At 37.3% G+C, this 20,368-nt stretch overlaps 1 protein-coding gene across 2 annotated transcripts in view; it reads right to left on the bottom strand.

Moving 5' to 3' along the window:
- The window catches only part of LRBA (LPS responsive beige-like anchor protein), a 367,997-nt gene that overhangs the window by 175,139 nt on the left and 172,490 nt on the right, over nucleotides 1-20,368 (bottom strand). For both annotated transcript variants that reach the window (XM_066547964.1, XM_066547965.1), the window contains one exon: nucleotides 1,641-1,765. In XM_066547964.1, the coding sequence (XP_066404061.1) occupies nucleotides 1,641-1,765 (125 nt within the window). The remainder of the gene's footprint in view (nucleotides 1-1,640; nucleotides 1,766-20,368) is intronic.

Below are 20,368 nucleotides of genomic sequence, written 5' to 3'. Positions count from 1 at the left end.
TCAGATTAGTATGAAATATGAATAATTGCATTACTGTGTCTTTACTTGTGAAAGAATTAGTTACACAAATTTAAATGGTTGCTCTAAATATTTTTCAGTAAAAATATTTACTGATATTTTTAAAATTTTGATAAACGGCATAAAGATTAAATGTGAAAATACAATGGGAATACATCAAATTTTGACAAGATCTATTTAACTTGAAGTACACATAATATTAAAAGGGGGGAAGTTGCTGTTCATCCATGGAGTTTTAAACAAATAAAACCCTAATGCCCTACAGTCCATGGTATAGGAACAACACATCGTATTAAGAACAACAATCCCCAAAGCAAAAAGTGAGTTAATTAATTCTACATCTTGTTCTTCTTTCTATAGTCAAAGATGTAGGGCTCTACAAACATTGCTTTCAGATCACTTTATTGACTATTCTCTGTATGGTCATTTATTTCAGAGGACTGATGTCACATTTGGCATTATATCAGCTGACATATTGTAGACATTTTCTCCCAGAAATGGCTCTTTAAGGCTGAGTGCAAGAGGTTAAGATGCCTCACGGAAACCAACTTTATGACAGTGATGTTCTTCTACATTCATACAACACTTTTAACAATCTAAAATTAGCATAAACTGCATCCCCCACACAATTTGTGTGGGCATATGTATGCATCTATGTATTCAGTAATTCATAAACTAACAAAGAAAAAAAACCCCTAAATTTAGGTTATTTGCTTCAAGATTTGTGCCTTCAAGGTGAAGGATACTCAGCTTAAATTATAAGCAAATTATTTTTAAGTACAAGACTTTTCTACCTTATCAGTGTACCCTCATTAGATAGCAAAGACATAAAATTTTGTACTAAACCCCAAAGTTCACTGGCTTTGGTTGTGGTTTTTGTTTGCTTCCTTATATTTTGATTTACTATAGAATTCTCAAACTGACTATTCTATTAGTTTGGTAAATACATTCCCCTCTAGAATGGACATAGCGTCTTACATCAGACTGATCCCAGGTTATGAAATGAGGAGTAACAACTGTAAAAAAAAAGTAATCTCCTTTTTTTACAATCACCAGGTAGAAACGATTGTTACCATTTTGCTGCTTGAGCAATACTTTGCACGTCAGCATTTGCTACTCTTTATTCCATATCAAATTCTTGCAGAAAAGCTTGAGGACTTAAGCAAAGGTACAGTTTAGCTTGTAGAAGTGTTATTTCTCTTTTAACATATCTGCAACAATAAGCAGATATGTGCTAACTGAAATAATTGGTGTGGATTTTGAACAGGAAAAATTCTTCTGAAGTTACTAAACTATAAGCAGGTAATTTACACAGAAGTCTGTCCAGGGATTAATGGCAAAATTGCATCCAGTTTCCTTCTGCCTAGTGAGGACTGTAATTGTTGTAGGCAACACCACCCAGGCCAGCTGAAATGGGAAGAAGGGGCTCAGCAAACACGAGCGCTGCTGCTGTGAAGAAAGGGCCAGTTTACCTCTGTATGGAAAACACATTGCCCGAAACGCGGTGCCAAAAGCCTTTGCTTTGGGACCATTTGCTAGCATCCTACAAGGAGGAAGGTCCAGCCTCTCCCACCATGTACTGTAACCTGCTGCTGGTGGCAGGAGGCAGATTTTACACTGACCATGCTCTCCGGCTGCCCTGAGTGTCGCTTCAGGATGTGTCGATCCGAGGGGGTTACGCACAAATCGTCGCCGGCGCCGCAAGTCATCTTCCCAGTAGTCGAGGCGCCAGAACTCACGAGGACGACTACAATGAAACAGAGGAGCCACATATGTTAGCAATTATCAACCAGCATGGTAGCGCTGAATTTCTGCATAAAGCTCTCCTTGTTTGCGCTGCTTTCGCCTTTTTTTTCCTAACCTCCCCCCCTTTCTGCAATCTTTTACTTAGGTATGTCCTTGAAAATAACAATATCACCTTCCAGTCTAAGGAACTCCTTTCCCTTTTTTCTTGGAAGGTGAAATGAGCACTAAATACATCATTTTGAAATGAATTGCTGACAGTGTGATCAGTTTCCCCACACTCTAGTGGCATGTGCTCCGATTTCAGCCTCATTTCAGCCTCAGCAGGGCACCTCTCTCAGTGACTGCATTTATAAACCAGAATAGGGAAAAGGCTATTATAAATATGGTATAGCATTACCTATATTAATCAAAGTCTGTCCCCCTTCATTTTTCTTCCTAATTTGTGCCTTTTTGCACAAGGTCAGTAAATCATGCCATGAATTCTTGGTCCAGAAAGTGTTAACTTTAATGAATACCTCAGTTACATGGTTATGTATGTGATAATAAAATATTACTCTGTTTAGATGTGCAGGAATTTAATTAAAATAATCTCTTAAAATATTCATTACATTTAGCCCCTGAGGCTTAGAACAACACGAGAAAATGCATTTCTTTTCCATTTACTGTTTTTAAATAAACCATTCCAGGAGAGTGAAACAGCAATCTATTTTCGAGCAAATCAGATTGCATTTCTGGTTTATGTAGTTGTGTTTTTACATTTAATTAAAAACTACACGTTATGATGTGTAATAGTTGCCAAATAGAAAGCATACTTTAAAAAAATTACATATAGAAAAGGTTATATCAAATTCATTCTTTTCCATTTTATGCTCCAAATATACGTAGATCTTTTTAATATGGTCATATATAAGTGCCAGTTACTATCTGTTTAGATGATCATGAATTAATGCCACTGTAAAACAGTATTTTAGCCCAGAGAATGTACAGAAAATGCCAATTTCAGGTATGACAAACAAGCAAACAGAAAATACCTGAGGCATAGATTAGCCATGATACCCTGAAAATGTGTATGTTCAGACTAAAAACATGGACTTTGTTTGCAGCCAGTATTAAAACAATAGACGAACGTGCAGATATATATATTCCGTTTCTGATCCAGGAGCTAATAAAAAGTATACCTGTCAACACTGACAAATGAATAGGCACTACTAATTTACAGATCACAATGTTAAAAACACTTGCTTTCTACATTCGTAGTTCTGAGGTTTAAAGGCAGAAATTAGTTTTATTTAAGGTAAATCAAGGTTTCAAACAAATGTAGTAACAAAAGCCAGAATGATTTGTGTAACACTACTTTCAAACATTATTTGTAGATATTACAAATTCTGACTGAAAATAATTTTATCAAAATGGAGGTTGTCTTTGCAGTCTTCATTAAAATTCTATGCCTATTTCGAACACCAAAGAAAAGGCAGTGCTAATCTTCATCTTCCTAATTGCTCATTTTCAGAAAAAAACAGAAATATTGGAATCAAATTCCCCAGTATCTTATTTTCACAGTTGTCTGTATTACAGTCATGCTAAAATTGGGCTGCTCTGATTATAAGACCCAATGATTTTGGAATAATTAACCAAAGAAAAACTACAATATACAGGAAGATACGGGTTTATTCAAAGGTCGATTAATAACTTAAAATTCTCCATTAGTGATTACAGAAAAAAAGCAGAACACAGCTGGCTATGTGCATGCCTTTGATAGTCGTAGAGCATGGATAGGCACTTCATCATTCTGCCTTCCTACATTTATCTGTTAAAATTATTATCAAATATCAGCCAGGATGCAGTCGTGAATCACAGCCTGCTCCTCGTCTTCAGGGGAATGATACAATGAGGGTCTATTCATCAGGGTGGCAATCGGCACGAGTAATTAGTTCCCTGCACTGGGATCTCCTACAAAGCTTATTTCAGTCGGCACCACAAACATATGACAATGAAAAGCTAATGGAAGCTGCTAAAATTTGTTAACCTCTTCTGCCATCAATCCTTCTGGTGTTCTGGGCTACAGTATTATGCAAAGATGGTAAATTATTAATTTGTCATTCATCTACCTTGCCACAGTTTTGATAGAATTAAGTGATGCCATTCTTCTGGATAACAATTACAATTATAGCACATTACAAAACTATGCTAAAATTATTAGGAAAATAGGTAACAATGATCAGGCATGAAATATTATCCTGAAACATAATATATCTTTAGTCCCTTGCTTTTATTTTCAGTTCTGCGTGCAAAATTTTCATAGGATTCTATGTCCTTCAATGGTGCACTGATTATTCACACACAACTGCGTAACCACTATTAGACTGTGTATTTCAGTATTTGTAAGTATTGGCAACCACTGCATTATGAGGGGAAAAAATTATCTACTCTTCATACATAGAAAAACATCCAACAAAACCCTGCAAAGCCAAAAATAAACACCTGTGTTGACTAATTGTTACAAGTGAGACATTTTTGAGAGCAGCTACTGGGAAAAATGCAATTTTTGAGCCAATATAAACCAGTTGATACTAGAACCAATATAAACCAGTACACCACACAGCTACTCCAGCACACTGCCTTACTAGTAAGAGCAATTAACCACTGCAGTCCCATCCCCAAAAGGCAATGCTGTACCCTGCTTTGTACCTCTGCAACCAGGGGGAGACAGAAATATTGCTCTGATTTGGGGAGAACTGACTGCTGGCTGACTGAAGGACTGTGAAGCAAAGGGCCAAGGAGGCAGATTTTAGGGAAACTACAGGGGACATTTGACAACAGGAGTTCCTGGCCCTGCAGGAAAGGCTGCCATATGGACTAGAGGTGCTATATGGACTGGATCGATGAACGTAACTACTCAATTAGTCTAAATGCAAGAGCAACATCGCTCAGGGGATCAGGGATTTATGAATTATAAATCATATGATTTGCATGGATTTGTCAGGGCCCCCTCCAACATGATACAGAGTAATTAGTGGTTCCTTAGTAACAATATTGACTGAACCAAAACAAAGCTTTTATATTAAGTGTTTTATTCAAATAGCATAACCATTATACTGCTTTATTTTTCCAACAGTTTCCCAAATTACCAGGCTATGTACTCAGAATTGAGAGAAAACTTTCCTCTCATTCCCATGCACCTAACTTCATTGTTTAAATTGTACAGAGATGAGATCAAATTTAAAATGACCAATATAACCCGTTCCCTCAGGATTTTGTGTCATGAAAAAAATAAGTCACTTCACTGTGGGCAATGAGGAAAAGTCTAAATGCTCATTTATTTCCACTATCAGAACAAGAAACCTGTATTTCCTACCAGTTTCAAAGATTAGGACAATTGGAGACAAAACATACCAACTGCTGTACTAGTTTTATTATGGTGTCATAGCAAAGGTATTTTAGGCATGGAAACTACCTATTAGTCCTCATACCCTTATAGATTTAAATTTAATATAAGCCACACCAGACAACAATGAGAGGATAATGCAATTGCTAAAGAATTACTTCTTGTAATGTCTTACCCCACTGTGTATTTCAAGATACTCTGCCATCCCAGAAAAGAAACAGTCAACACACCAGTGTGGGTTGTAAAGGGACTGCATGAGGTAGGAAAGAGGAAATAAAATGTAAACCTAGAAAAGCAATATTTTGAGAGGTCTTAGGGCTGTACTCAAGGTACCAGTTAAGTGAGAATGGATTTCAGCACACCACAGAAGCCCCCATTCAGATTCTTAGATGAGTGAAGTAGCAAATAAACGAATACAGAACAGAGGAGAGAGGGAGAGAGGAAGAGAGAAAGAAAGAAAGAAAAAGAGAGAAAGAGAGAAAGAGAGAGGCAAAAGAGCACAATGTTACAGAAATCTTCAGAGACCGAGGATAGCTCGAGCTCTAAAAGACCTCTTCCATCTAGAAGGCTTTTAAACTTAAAGGCAAGAAAATCCACTTCCACAAAAGGCAATCAAAACAAACTTAAAACCAGAGAAGCCTGTGTGAAGATACCAAGATAAATTTTGAGATTACACACTCCGTGTCAGAACTCTAACTGTAGAGTTAAGCAGATGAGTCAGTCTCCAAACCTAATCAATCCTTGGTCTCTTCACGAAGACCATCAGCAAAGCAATCAATCAGTGATGACAATTCCTAAGGTGTAGATGCTCAAACACAGAGACTTAGGCTAAATTAGTTTCATAAACAGCCAAAAACAGAGTGGCAACACCACTCATGCATCAGGAGCAACAGTACAGATCTGAAAGGAAATCTAAAAGAAAGCAGCTCCACGATTTCTCCATCACCAACTACATGTCTACTCCATCTTCTGATTATAATTTATTACACACTTTGGTTGCAATGGCTCTTCAAATGCAGAATATCAGGTGCTCCTTCTAAATTACATCAAAAAGCAATCAAAGAACACAGATAGTGGTGCCCAACTTTAAAGGAAAAATAAGCCAGATTATTTTAACACTGTTCAGGAACACTTCTTGGTCTACAACCAGATATCTTTTGCTTCCATGTAAAATGCTTCAAGAACTCAAACCAGGTATCTTCTGCAACAGACACAAACATTTTTCTCAAAAAAGCCAAAAAACTAAATCAAACCTACAATAACCCCAACAATAAGCATTTGCATTTGAATCACAGAATCACAGAACTGTTTGGGTTAGAAGGGACCTTAAGGATCATTCAGTTGCAAACTCCCTGCTGTGAGGGGGGACACCTTCCACTAGATCAGGCTGGTCAGGCCCCATCCAACCTGGCTTCGACCACTTCCTGGGATGGGGCATCCACAACTTCTCTGGGCAACCTGTACCAGTGCCTCACCACCCTCACAGTGAAGAATTTCCTGTCAATATCTAATCTACACCTGCCCTCTAAATGTGAAGCCATCTACCCTTGTCCTGTCACTCCACGTTCTTGTAGAAAGTCCCCCTTCATCTTTCTTGTAGTGTCTTTAGGTACTGGAATGTGCTGTAAGGTCTCCCTGGAGCCTTCTCTTCTCCAGGCTGAACAGCCCCAACTCTCTGAGCCTTTCCTCATAGGAGAGGTGCTCCAGCCCTCTGATCATCTTCTTGGCACTCTGAAGTCACTCCAACCAGGTCCATGTTGAGGACCCCAGAGCTGGATGCAGCACTGAAGGGGGGCTGTCACCAGAGCAGAGCAGAAGGGCAGAATCCCCTCCCTCCTCAGCTGCCCACGATGCTTTGGATGCAGCCCAGGACATGTTTGGCTTTCTGGGCTGTGAGTGCACAGTGCTGGGTCACATTCAGCCTCTTATCCACCAGCACCTCCAAGTCCTTCTGGGCAGGGCTGCCCTCAGTCCGTTCATCTCTCAGCATTGATTTGATTGTCAATCTGAAGATAAAAGTGCTGAAGTTCTGGAAAATACTGCAAAACCGTTGGTGGAGTTCCTCCAGCAGACTGCAGGGTATCTTGTAATGGAAGAGGCTGCCTGATCTTGCAAATTGAAATCCATTGTATTTCCATGGCATTCAGCTGGATGTCCAGAACATTAACTAAAATCACTCATATTTTGTATGTAATAGTAAAATGCAAGGTATATTCCACTAACTGACTCAATAAAAGCTAATTTCAGAAAACAGGTGAAACATTTTCTGAAGCAATTCAATACTCTTCTATTGAGTTTTCACAAACTGTGAAAAAAATTTAATTTTTGATCTAAAAAACCAAGTTACACCAGACCTCACAATGAGCATACTACTAGCCACATGTCAATAAACATTTATCTAAAAAATGTTTAGTACACATCTAGATATATTACTGACCTGCAACATAATCAAAAAATATATAACACACTTTGGAATATAAAACAGTGAGGTTGATGATGGCAAAGCAAACGCTGACAATGTTAACAGGTAAGTTCTCAGCAGCACTACCCAGTTTCACATTCTATGCAGAGATCCCATGCACAACTGTTTGCCACATGGCAAATCAGAGTATTGATGCAGTAGGGAAAATTACTTTTTCCATAAATCAGGTTCCTGATCTGATTCCCACCTTGCCCATACTATCAAAGCAAACAGGAAAAGATTTGATTAGTATTAAGTCAAAGTTGCAGCTCAAATATTACTCACCCAGCTACATTCTGTGTGTATTTCACAGCACTTCACTGATAATGTATCTACCTCAGAACATTAAAGATTAATTAAATCCTGATAAGTGCATTGAGATCTTTGGAAATGCTGCCTACATAGACTTTCTTCCTTTGCACAATCTGTTGCAGTTCAACTCTCTCTCCCTCTCTCAGCTGCATTCACACAAGCATTTGTGTGGCCATTCTAAACCAAATCACAGTAACCAGCTGGGATTATTAGACTTCATTGTTTTTATTCTGTTTTATATCAGTGACCTACTCACCCTGAAGCCTCACCAGCAATTATGTGACTGAAAATAAGGGAAAGAGATGTGCAGGTGAGAGAAAGGAAGGAAAGGATGAAGAAGAATATCAAAAAGACATATAATGTAATCACACTCTAATATTAACAGAGTCTCTGCCTTTTCATGTTATCTTCATTTGCCCCAAACACAGACATTCATATTCCATAGTTTCAGGATACAGACTTCCACAAATGGAAAAAAACTGGGAATCCTTAAGAAAAAAAACCTCATGTGCAGGAATGCTCTTAATCTCTGCCACAGTTACAGCTGCAGTAATAGCAATTGGTCATAACAAAGGCCCAAGGCCACTGAGTACAACTTCTTTGGCATAATATCAATTATGAGAAACACTAATGTAATCCATTAAATCAGTATAGTCTATTTACTTCTAACCCTTCTCCAAGAAAACATTTGGCTTTGTCTGTAAAGGACTTTTTTTTCCTAAAAGAACCTTTGCCTTTATTTGTGCTTCAATTTTATCAAAAGGTGTCTGTGGAGGGGGGTTTCCTGGGTTTGCTGAAGAGAGAGCAGAGTCGCTTCTTGAGTCCTTCAGAAGAAAGAGATGTGAAAAGCATCTCTTGATGAGAGATGTGAAAAGCAGGCTATGAACTTCAGGCACAACATGTGCACGGACTCAGCACAGTTGTAGGGGACCTTTGTACAGTTTAAACCTCAGGTGCTTCCAGTGTAGAGGAGAAGAAGGGAACATCAGCAAGGGAAGCCTGTCTTAACATATATTTCATATGCTAAGATATATAAACATATAAATCTAAACATATGTTTGCATTTCCCCATATAAACACGACAGTACAAACAGCACAGATCTGCAATTCCTAAACTTTGCATTTTAAAAACTAGTAGAAATGCTGTTAGTATGCTTCTATACAGCAAACAGGAGATTATCTCTTTATCTCCCCCATTAGGCACCTCAGCTACAGCTCCTTGCCCAGGACTGCTGATTTCTGCATTTTCATGGAATCATACCAAAAACCCATTTCCACCTAACTAGCATGCAAACAAAACCAGAAGAACAATGCCGATTTCAGATATCACAGAGACTCTTTTCTGCTCTGACAAGCTTTGAATTCCTCACTTAAAAAGCAATCCAGAAAAAATGTCAACTATAAATGTTTCAGTCTCCCTTTATGCATTATAAAGCGCCGTGTCAGGGAAGACAAGCCCACCTTTAAGGTGTTGCTGTCCTAGATCATGGTGCTATTAACCTCCAGTTTAAAAACAGTTCTGTTTATGTATGAGTTTATGTAGGCTCTTCTTTGATCTTTATTAACCCCTTGGTGGCTAACCACAGCCCCAACTTTTTGGAGCATTCTTTGAAGTGCTGGCATTCCAGTGCACACTGATACTTCAAAGAGGGCTCACTTAAGTACATGGTACAGTTCTAATCATGTATTCTGCAATCACTATCTTATCTCAGGCTGATCTTATAATGATCAGTCTAAAAAAAAGCTGCACTTCCAAAGACGACACCGTGAGACACAGTTCAATCCATGTTGCATTTCTGTCAAGATTAATTATAAATTAACTGAAATGAAAACTACTCCACTTTTCTACCAGAAGTTAACATGAAAACTTTCTTTTGGCTTGCAGCAAAATTAATTCAGACATGATTTAGACATGGAAGAATGAATGTATAGCAAATTTGCAGCGGGATGCTTTGGCTTAGTTGCTCATAAATCTTTGCAAATCTCACACATCCTACTCCCAACTGCAGTCAACAACATTTGTTTTGCAAAGTAACTACAGCTCATACAGACCCCATAAACTGCTATTCATATTGAAAATAACAATTCCCACAATATAAAAAAATAGGTATACTACATCTTTCTGGAGGCTTTTTGCTTTTTACCTGATAATGCTGAATTTTAGTCTGCAGTACTTGTCACCCCTTCCTTGCCACAATGAGCAATGGATTATAAGAATATGTTGAAGGATACAGTATGATAAAGAAGCCAGCTCAATCTTAATCTACTTAGCCATTCCTGTTGGTTCTGATGCTTTCATTTTAAGCACATGCATAGGAAGTTATTTTCCCACTAATTACAGCAACAGCAGGTTTTCTGTGAGGAATATTTAATTGAAAAATTAAAATATTATTATTAAGATTAATTCTTTCCAGTAACTGGGATTTGACATAATCATCTTGCAGCATTTGTGGATATAATATAGATCAACTTTTGACCAAAACAAGAAAATCCGGTCAGTTCTATGATTTTGTTTGTACATGCTTCTGACCCCAAGAGTATTAAACACAGGAATTACAGTAAAGTTTTTCCCAAAACTCTTAGATTTGACCTGCTGCAAACATTTCATCTCTTCTAGAAGAAACAGGATGAAATCACACTCCCATATATCTACACTTTAAGAGCTGTGGCTAACCTGTATCTTTTTTTTATAGCTCTCTTAACAGCTGGATACTTTTCTTGCTTCTATAAAAATGTAATAGTGCACCCCTCGGATTCAATAAATACTTTTTTGCTCTATGGTCTTCTACGGGAAGTTAAGTTTTTTTTCCTCTTTTGTATATATTTTTTCTGAGTCCTCTGCCAGAAAGGTCTCCAATAACTGGGTGGTTTTATTTGATTTTTTGTAGGGTTTTTTTTTTTTTGGTTGGTTTTTCTTCCTTTTTTTTTTCTTTTGGTTGTTTTGTTTGGTTTTGTTTGCATTTTTTGAAGTTAAAATTACTATCTATTAACCAAATTAACTCAGCAATTCAACAACCACCACAGAAAGGAACAACAAAGATGACTGAGAGATTTAGGTACAACTTTTTTTTTTTTAACATAGAATAATAAAGAGAAGAAAAACCTCCTCCCTGAGGTGTCTAAATGCCTAAATATCAAAAATACATTAATTTTATCTTTTTTATTGTGTGCGTCTGAGAATTTGAGTGCATCTGGGGACACAAGGAAACTCCCCCTTCAACAACTTGCTTAATATTGAATGAATTTGAACATCGTTGAACCTCTGCTTGAAATTATGGAAGGGGGAGCAGGCAAATCTCTAAGGTTCACAGAACATTTGGCTACTGTTAAACAGCATCTTGGGAAAGGAATTCTCAATTCAGATTGCAGGTTAGGATACTGAAGCCTTAGAGACACCCAACTTCAGTATCTGCATTTCTTCAACTCTCTGATACAACTAAAATCAAAGCTTTAAAGCAAAAAGATCCCAATCAAAATCAAATAAAAGCAAGTATGATTTGATTTAAAGGTTAACACTTCTGTCCAAGATTCAATTCAGGACTTAAAATCTGAGGATAGCAAGATCTGGGAAATGACTTCATTGTGTGATGATTGCAGGAACATATGTAAGAGAGAGTTGAAGTAACTGCAAACATAGTACTGCACTCTGAGACAGGAAACATTAAGCACAGGGCAGCAAGACCACTGAGAAGCACATGGAGCAAGATTCCTGTTTCCATACTAGCCCAGCACCCTTAGGAACAGCAACAGGACTCAACTCCCTTCAAAAAGGCTTAACTTATTAAACAAATTTCTCCATCGAAAGCCTTGCAAACTATCTCTAAAAAAACCCAAACACAGTATTGAATTATGATGAAGCACCATTTTCTGGACCACAAAGACAATTCTGTATTTACTGAAGGTTTAAATAAAGGAAATGGTAGCCTGCAAACACACCTTCTCTTCTGTTATATGTGATCAACAAAGCAGGAGACAAAAGTTTAGCAATTCATAGGTGTTGCAGAGGGGGGCAAATTCAAAACTGTTACTGGACATGGTCCTATGAAAACAATTTAAGCCACTGAACTGCCTCTTGAGATCCACTGATGCCCCAAGGGTCAGGAAGGTTGTGAAGCCCTCACAACACTTACAAAACAGAAGTGGGGAAGCCATCCTTATCGACGTTACAGAACCTACCAAAGGACTATTGTAGTAAAGCATGAGCAATGTTAAAAGTGCTAAACCACCCAAGGTTCCTTTGATAGAGTAATCCAAGGGCTTAGCCCAGGATAAAACCTTGTGCACTGACACATCAGAAGCTGCTAACTGAGAAGATGCAACTTCTTTTTCACAGGTACACCAAGAGAGAAATGTAGCAACAGAAAACTTGGTAACAAACACTCCAACCAATCAATACTAGAGATACCATAATATTCTTTCCTCCACAGTCTTCCTCCTCAAGACTAATACTAAATGATAAATCCAACATTATAAAACAGAATTGATGAAAGGGCTGGAAAATGAAAGCTTAAGAAGCAACAAACCAGGAAATGTTTCCTCTTTCATTTTGGTGATTTAAGCACAAGCATAACAGCCACAACTTCATTCCCCTCTGCATTGGTATCCATAGAGACATGTGTTTAAAAGAATAAAATTTCTTCCTCAGGGCAATTATTACCTCTCTTGACAAGGCTTCCAGCTTCTCTCTCTTCATCTAGCTACTCCTTTATTTGTTTTTAAGAAAAGTTCACCAAAAAAGCCCCAACCAAACAACCACACACAAACCACCCAAAACAATAGGAAAACCAACATACCTCTTTAGGTTCTTTCCTAACATTGAAACAACTTTCTCAATATTAAGCTGTTCTTCTCAACACAGGAATCCCATCACAGAGGGGAATGAAATGGAAACAACACTGTCACTCTCAATGGGAAACAACTCAGCACCACCAAGAAACTCCCCATCAAAGAGGAGAACCAGGGGCTCCAGAGTAACTCACAGGGTGCTGCAGGCAGCCCCCATCCCTGCAGTGGTACCATCAACCACTCAAAGGGCTCCTTGTCCCTGCAGAAGAGGCCATGAAGGCACTCAGAGGATAGGAAGAGCACAGGAATGTCTGTACCTTTTCTCACCAGAAGTCTATCCTGAAATTCTGTATCCCAAAATGCCAGTGGTGGCTTAAGGAAGAGCAAGATCGATCCAATCACATACAACTTCTCCCCAAGCACTCAGCCAGTTTCCAACTATTTTCAGCTCAGGGGATTTCCTGAGTCTAATGTGGTTTGTCTATTTATACTCCTTCTTCGTCCTAATGCATTTCTCTTCCAAGTACTCATCCACAGCAACTTCAAATAAACCCAAGTATCAGTGCTCTCAATCCTCAAGCTTGGGAAGAATTACTGCAGTGAAAAACAACAAGGTGGAACTGCACACATTTCTGGGAATGTTCTAATGTGTCCCTTCGGTACCCAAGAGTTCTCCAGAAATCTTCATTTTTGGACCACAGAATTCCACCTGTGTGTTCATAAACCAAGTATCTGTGTAGTATGTGATACTGCTAATGTTCACAAAAACCTATAGTGGGGACAATGAAAAGAGAAATCATTTAGGTACTAAAGAAACTCCTAACAAAACTATAAACTTCCTATTTAAAAATCTGGAATGCAAATGTGAGAACAGAACAGTTCTCTGTAATAACCACACAATTCACAATATTTTTTGCTGGAGATATTAATTCTTGTTTTATGTAAATTCTTCAGAGAAGATTATTTAAGACCACACTACTCCTAAATTATGGTGCAGATACTTATAAGCATAATTTAAGTGTACTGCACAATAATGCATATTTTCTTCCTTGAATATCATCTCCCTCCTGCATAGATAAACTGTATCTGTAATTATCTCTAGTCATACCTTTCTCCATTATTCAGCTTTAGAAATAACCATATATTGCCCCTACTAAACTAAGCTAACTTATTTTTTTAGTAGTCAATGATGAAAAAATGAAAAAAATCAAACACTTTGATACAGTTTGTAACACAACTTGTTCAAGAAACCTTGTTTACCAAGTATATTAAATCCATCACAGAAAACACCCATAAAGAGAAGGCATGGTAACAGACTTGAAAAGCATGGTTTTTTTGCAATTAGCTTCTCTCCTGACAGAAGAGTCAATTCAGACTGACACTCAAAATCAAGGAAAGACTGTTTCATTTCATCATGAAAATTGAATGGTTTTACTTTCCTTTTCAGAATAAAAAGCCTATATAGTTTCTAAGAGATTTCAAGGATAAGACAAAATGAAATGTTTTCATTGCTGTAAAAACACTAATATTTTCATGAACAGAACTCTAGAAAGAATAAAAAACAGTAATTTACACACAAATCAGTTCGGGTTTTTTTTAAGTGACTTAGGAATTTTAATTTGGAGTGTCTCAACACACAGCTACTTGTTCTGGAGTTTGCAACTAAAAACTGAAGATGCAGTAATGCAAACAATGGCAAAAGGATTCAAATAAAACCTGATCTTCTGCTACAACTTCTCAAGGTCACAGGATTCATTTTCAGTATCATGCACCATTAAAATTTACTTTGTTGTACCAGTCACTAAGAGGGATAGTGAATATGGTTTTCACAAAAGGGATGGCTTTCATCTAGACTTTCACCCTCTTTATAGGGAATAACTTTGCTTAACTTTGGAAATGAAATACATGTGTGAAGCTACATGGGCAAGCAGCAAATCACAGCAATAGCTACAGATTACTTACCAAACCATCTGATAGAAGTAACCAATCTTTGACACTAATCGCTGCAAGATGGTATTTTCCCCAAAAATTTCCCATGAGGGAAAGGGGCAGTGAGGGGAACAGAAACAGACTTGCAATCATCACAAAGATTATACAGCACAATGCACAGGATCTGGAGGAGAATTTCTCTTTACTGTATTTTAATAATTGGTAATAAAATTTGTCAAGTCAAAGTCAGCTATGTTAAGAGAACTTCAGTTCAGTTCATTTTTCACATAGAAGCTGCTGTCCAAAGTATTTCTTTGGCTGTTTCTGTACAAAGCTGCCAAACATGGCCCTGCTAAAGGCTTTGGAAGTCCACAGTCTGTATACAATGAGTAGGTGTTTGCTGATGCAAAACACCTTTGAAGATGCTGCCCATCTTTCCCTGGGTTGTGCCTCAGGCTGCCCCCATCACACCCAGACTGTGACCTCATGTGCATCAAACCCACCGAGAACAGTCTTGGGTTCTGTCCACCACAAACAGGCACTAATCCCAAAGACCAACAAAGAACAACTCCTCTTGTCCAGAATTTTATCTACTACAAATAAATAGTAATAACAGTAATAAGAAAAAAAAAAATCTCTCTGAAATATTCTCTCTCCCTCTCTCTGAAAAAAAGTCTCTGAAGTGGCTACTCCAGAAAGATCGAGACAAAGAAAGTTGCAGTTATCTTTCATCAGTGCTATCTCCCCAACAACATAAGCAGCACAAAGAAGAAAATTTTTTCACCAGATACAACAGAGACAAAAAGCCTATGAAGCACCAAAGAAAGCATCTTGCTGTGGAAATCATGGGAGATAAACATGTGAGAGGGGAGGGATTATGCATCTGCTGGGAATCAAGCAGAGAAAAGAGGACAGCATTGGGAATCAGCTGGACAAGAGTCAGAGTAGAGAAAGGGGGGCAAAACCCAGGTCTGGCTGGAGAAAAACCTGGGAAAAGTAACAGAAGGTCAGAAAAGAAATCTGATGAAGAATTAATGAGGACAGAAAATGCACTCAGACAAAAACAGAAAGAAAGCTGGGGGCGGGAGGAATATTTCTTCTATAATGTCTGTATTAAGACAATGTGATATAAGTGATCCTGTTTCTGTTGCTCCCTGAAAATTGGACCTCATAATCTTAATCCTGTCCCACAATATTAGTCTGATGCTCCTTTGTTATTTTTCAGAAGAGAAGGGGTGAATACTGTGTGTATGTGAATACTGAGCACAGCATTTCCACTTCCAAAATTTCCCTGCCATGAAGTAATCTTGCAGCTGCTCCTTAAAACAGTAACAATCTCAATCATACAAGTCATGTCTCACCTACTTTACCACTAAAAACATATTTCAAATAAATATACCATCACTCAGCTAAAATCACATTTTAGCATCTTCAGCAGCAGTAGCAAAGGCTCCATGGAAGTGAACAAATGAATTAATACAAAATGCTTTTTAATGATGTCACTACGAGGTTCTTAAAGCAAGGACAGGTAACAATGTTTATGCTGCCTTTTAATGTTTGAATGAGGAGCCTGCTGGCTTAATCTGACACACACTACAGTATGGCAAAGCTAGACTGTGTTTTAGAAGCACAATGCAGAAATATGAAAAACCCCAAAACAGCCTAACATGAAAACCTTTTAAAATGAGTGACAAGGGCCACAAAGCACATTAGTGTGGGCATTGGATATAACTGCAGGCCCTGGTTCACAGTTTTGATATGGCCTTTCTTTCATCTGTCCTTAAAATGACAATCCCTCAAATATTTATTTTAAAGGGTGCATCAAGGACTAGTAAACATTCAGGTTGAATCCTGCAGTTTTCTTATTTTTTAAAAGTTTAGGAACAAAAATATTTGCCTTCCTAGGGTAGGCAAGGTGCTCATGCAGATTATTTGGTGTGCTCATAATTTTGAAAATATTGTTTCAGTAATCAAATTTTAAAACAGCTATTTAGAACCAGAGAGCATTACAGATGTATAACAAACCCCACAAATACTAATGGCATAAAATAAATCCAGTGAATGATTCTTGGGGTTTCAGTGTTTTCAATTTTTTTTTGTTCATTTATTGATTAAAAATTATATATTAATTTATTTTAAAATAAAATGCATTCTTGCTTTGCAAGCATTACTGTACAGTGTAACAGTGCTTCCCTCCCTTTAATACACTATTACCCACAGCCATATGCTTTGTGTTTCTAAGTATCATTAATAAGGAAGTTGCCTTAAAGCCCCTTAAAGTAACGGGTCAATATTCCTAGATCTGACATACAAAAGGACTTCTAAAACCAAGCTTGTCAATTTTTCTTTGTTTATTTTATATCTATTTTTTGCTCTTGCTCACCCTCCTTTGAAGTTAGTCTTCAAAGCTTCAATATCAATAGGAATGCAGCATTAAGGATTTTACGACACTGTGCTACTTAAACTTTTATTGTTTTGTTGCAAAATCATAATCAGAAGGATTAGACTCTTGTATTTGGCTTTTTGTTTCTCTCTTTTTTGTAATTTACTCTCTTTTTTTAATTCCAATTCCAGCATGCCATAAATCTGTAGCATGCCCCTTTCAGTCCTCCCACATTGACAAAATAATGCAGTTTACACTTAAACATGCTCAAGAAAAAAATTAACATTCTTTATCATTTTCTAGCAGAGACAGTTAATACTCTCAGGCTACATTAATAGAATCTTTCTGCCATTGTAGAAAGTTTGATAGCACTCTTATTTCAATGTCTGATTTTTTCTCCTTTTTTTGACAAAGACAAATGATTGCCATCAATCAAGATCCAATCGGGTATACACAGAGTCAAGCAAATGCATCACTCTTTACTGGTTTTCCTGCTATTTGTGCAGGCTTTGCTTCATATTATTTTATAGAATGATCAAAAAAGCAGCCGTAAGATAGATCATTCACACCCACTGTAAAATTAACTTTCATGAATAATGAGAGTTTTAAACCTCAGATAATGTATATGTTATACAGGAGATATTGCTGGAGTTCATTTCTGGCTGGAGATTATGTAAATGATACTATATGACCTTTATCATTACAAACAGGACATGCAAAACACATATTATTTCATACATCATTCTAAAGTAAGTCAGAACCTAAAGCAGAATCAGTCATTTATAATGTTCATGGTGAAGTGCTAAGGTTGCAAGAAAATGATATGAAGTACCTGTGATGTTTTTGACTATTCCTCTGCTGAACCTGTTACTTATGTGCTCTAAGCATACTAGAAATAACAAAAATGAATCTTACACCCTTTGTTTCTTTTTAAGAAAATCAGTATTTTGTTTCTCAATAAAACCATTTATCTCAAGACTAAACTATGCTGATATAACCACTTAGGTCAATCAAAGTCAATGATATTGAATTAATAGTAATACATACAGCTACATTTATATAATGGATGAATAAGTCATTCAATTTCTTTTACATAAAACAATATTTTAAATCACTTTCCTTATGTTACTTCCTTATCCCTGAACAATAAGCTGAGCAAAGTTAAATTGCTTAAAGATTTCCTAAAGATAAAAGGTGCCATTCACCGTGAAGGCTGGACAGTTGATACACATATGGAATCAATGATGAACTCTAGGAAAGATCTAGCAAACCAAGAAACCCTCAGATGTCATTGCTCCAGACTTCTCTTTTCTGTACCAACAAGGAACAAAAAGAGTATTAAATATTGATTAAATTTTGAGGCTTACACAGCTCTTAAGTATGTAAAGGCCTTTATAAAAATATCTAAATAAACATATTTATACAAAACTATATTTGATTATTCATATTTATATACATTGTGAAATTTCAAATAGCTATCAAAGAAATTCCTATTGCCAAAACATCTAGTCTTTGGTATCAGCATGCAATAAAGTGAAAAATTCAGTTAATGTTTTTTATTTGGTTAACATAAATTCAGTGACTAATATTATCCTTGGGTCAGGAAGAACACTACGCCACAAAGTTGACCAGCTCTTAATTCCCAGTACCTTTCTCACTTTCAAACCTCCTGTCTATCATTTCTTTCATCTAATCCTAACAGAGTGACATCCTTCTGACAGAGAAGCTCAGTAGCTTCTGCTGCTCTGCTGGATCACAGCACAGCTTAAGACACTCATCACACACCATGCTTTACACAACAACCAGAGATTAAGGCTCACCCCTGATTTATCTCACACTCTGGTACTGCTTCTCCAGTGGAAGTACACTTGTGACACTTGTCCTTCAATCTCCACAGACAGTGTAAAAAAATAGAACTTAGGTATTAGCTAGAAAATCACAGGTAGTTTAGGTTTTGTAGAAATCATCACTAAAAAAAAATCCACTTTACAAAAGAAGATAAGCTTCTGGTTGAATGAATTTTATTATAGAACATATATTGCTGCCTGTACAAGGGAGCAGTTGCCTGCAGCCATCCTGATGTTTGTATGTTGCATTTCTTAAAACAAATTTGTACAGCAATTTTCTTCCCAAGGGCCAATGCAGGGCAGAGAACCTGTGTGATACTCAGAATTTCAGAACTGCAGCTGATCTGCTGTAGCCCTTCTACCAACACTTTGAAATGCCAACATCCTTATTAAGTCCACCTCATGGAGAATCACTGAGAAATTCTGTCCTAATGGAGTTCCCAACAGTATCACCAACATATATACATAGCCATGATGCAATTCAGCAAAAACTATACAAAAAACAACTTATATATCAAAGTACTCTGAAGCCTTACCAAATGAAAGCTTACAGCTGCATCTTCAGGCATATACACACAATTTATATGTGCACAACCAGAACAATTTAGTATTCATATTTATTATTTATATGTCCAAATGTAGATCATTATCCTTCTCCTTTCCTTCACTGACAGATGGATACAGGTATCCCTCACTGCACCTTTTTCTGAAGCCATTTTGCTTTCATCAGCTGCAGCTCTTGGCTGTAGAGCTCTCGGTTATTTTCATACCCCATTCCTTTCTTGGTCAAGGGGTTTTTTTCACCATCTTCATGTACCTTTCCATGAAGAAGGGAATGCTTTTACACACTTCTTCCCACTTTTCTTGCCATTTCTTTTCAAGCTCTAAAACTGCACTGTGGAGCTGAATAACCAAGGCAAGGGAATGTAGAAACATGGTATTTATGCTGCCATTGACTGCTTTTCTGTTTGGGCTTTAGTAGGTCATTTGATGCCCACACATGGGCTAACCAGACACCAGAAGTCCCATGTCCCACTCCTTTACCCCTCTCCAGTTTCCTAATTACCTCAGAGATATTATTGTTCTAATTAGTCATGGCTGTCACACTTCTCCATACAGCAACTTCAGCCATTCTGCCAGAGCCGCACTTGAATCTGTGGCAACATCATTTACCTTGACTGCAGCACCCAAAGAACAAACCCAAGGAAAGAAGAACAGAAAACTCTCTTCAGTGCTAAAAAGCAGGGTCATATTACAGACCAAATAGTGAGAATTGCATTATGCAGTGTAAATATATTTTAATTCAACTCTGAGAAATAAACAACCTGTTTATGTCCTCCTTCTCCATGTTCTGAATTCATAAGAGTGTCTTCAATGCACAAAGCACTAACCTAAATTGGGTACTTTCCCTTCCTTTCTCACATGCAATTCCAAGAAACTGCCCTGTTTGCATTAGCTAGAACAAATGCAAATATCCCCTCAAAAATGGAGAAATGAATACT

This window comes from Molothrus aeneus, chromosome 4 (genome assembly GCF_037042795.1).
Source record: "Molothrus aeneus isolate 106 chromosome 4, BPBGC_Maene_1.0, whole genome shotgun sequence".
Taxonomy (NCBI): Eukaryota; Metazoa; Chordata; class Aves; order Passeriformes; family Icteridae; genus Molothrus; species Molothrus aeneus.
The sequence above is the reverse complement of the archived record's forward strand: the minus strand, read 5'-3'. Positions and strand labels throughout refer to the sequence as shown.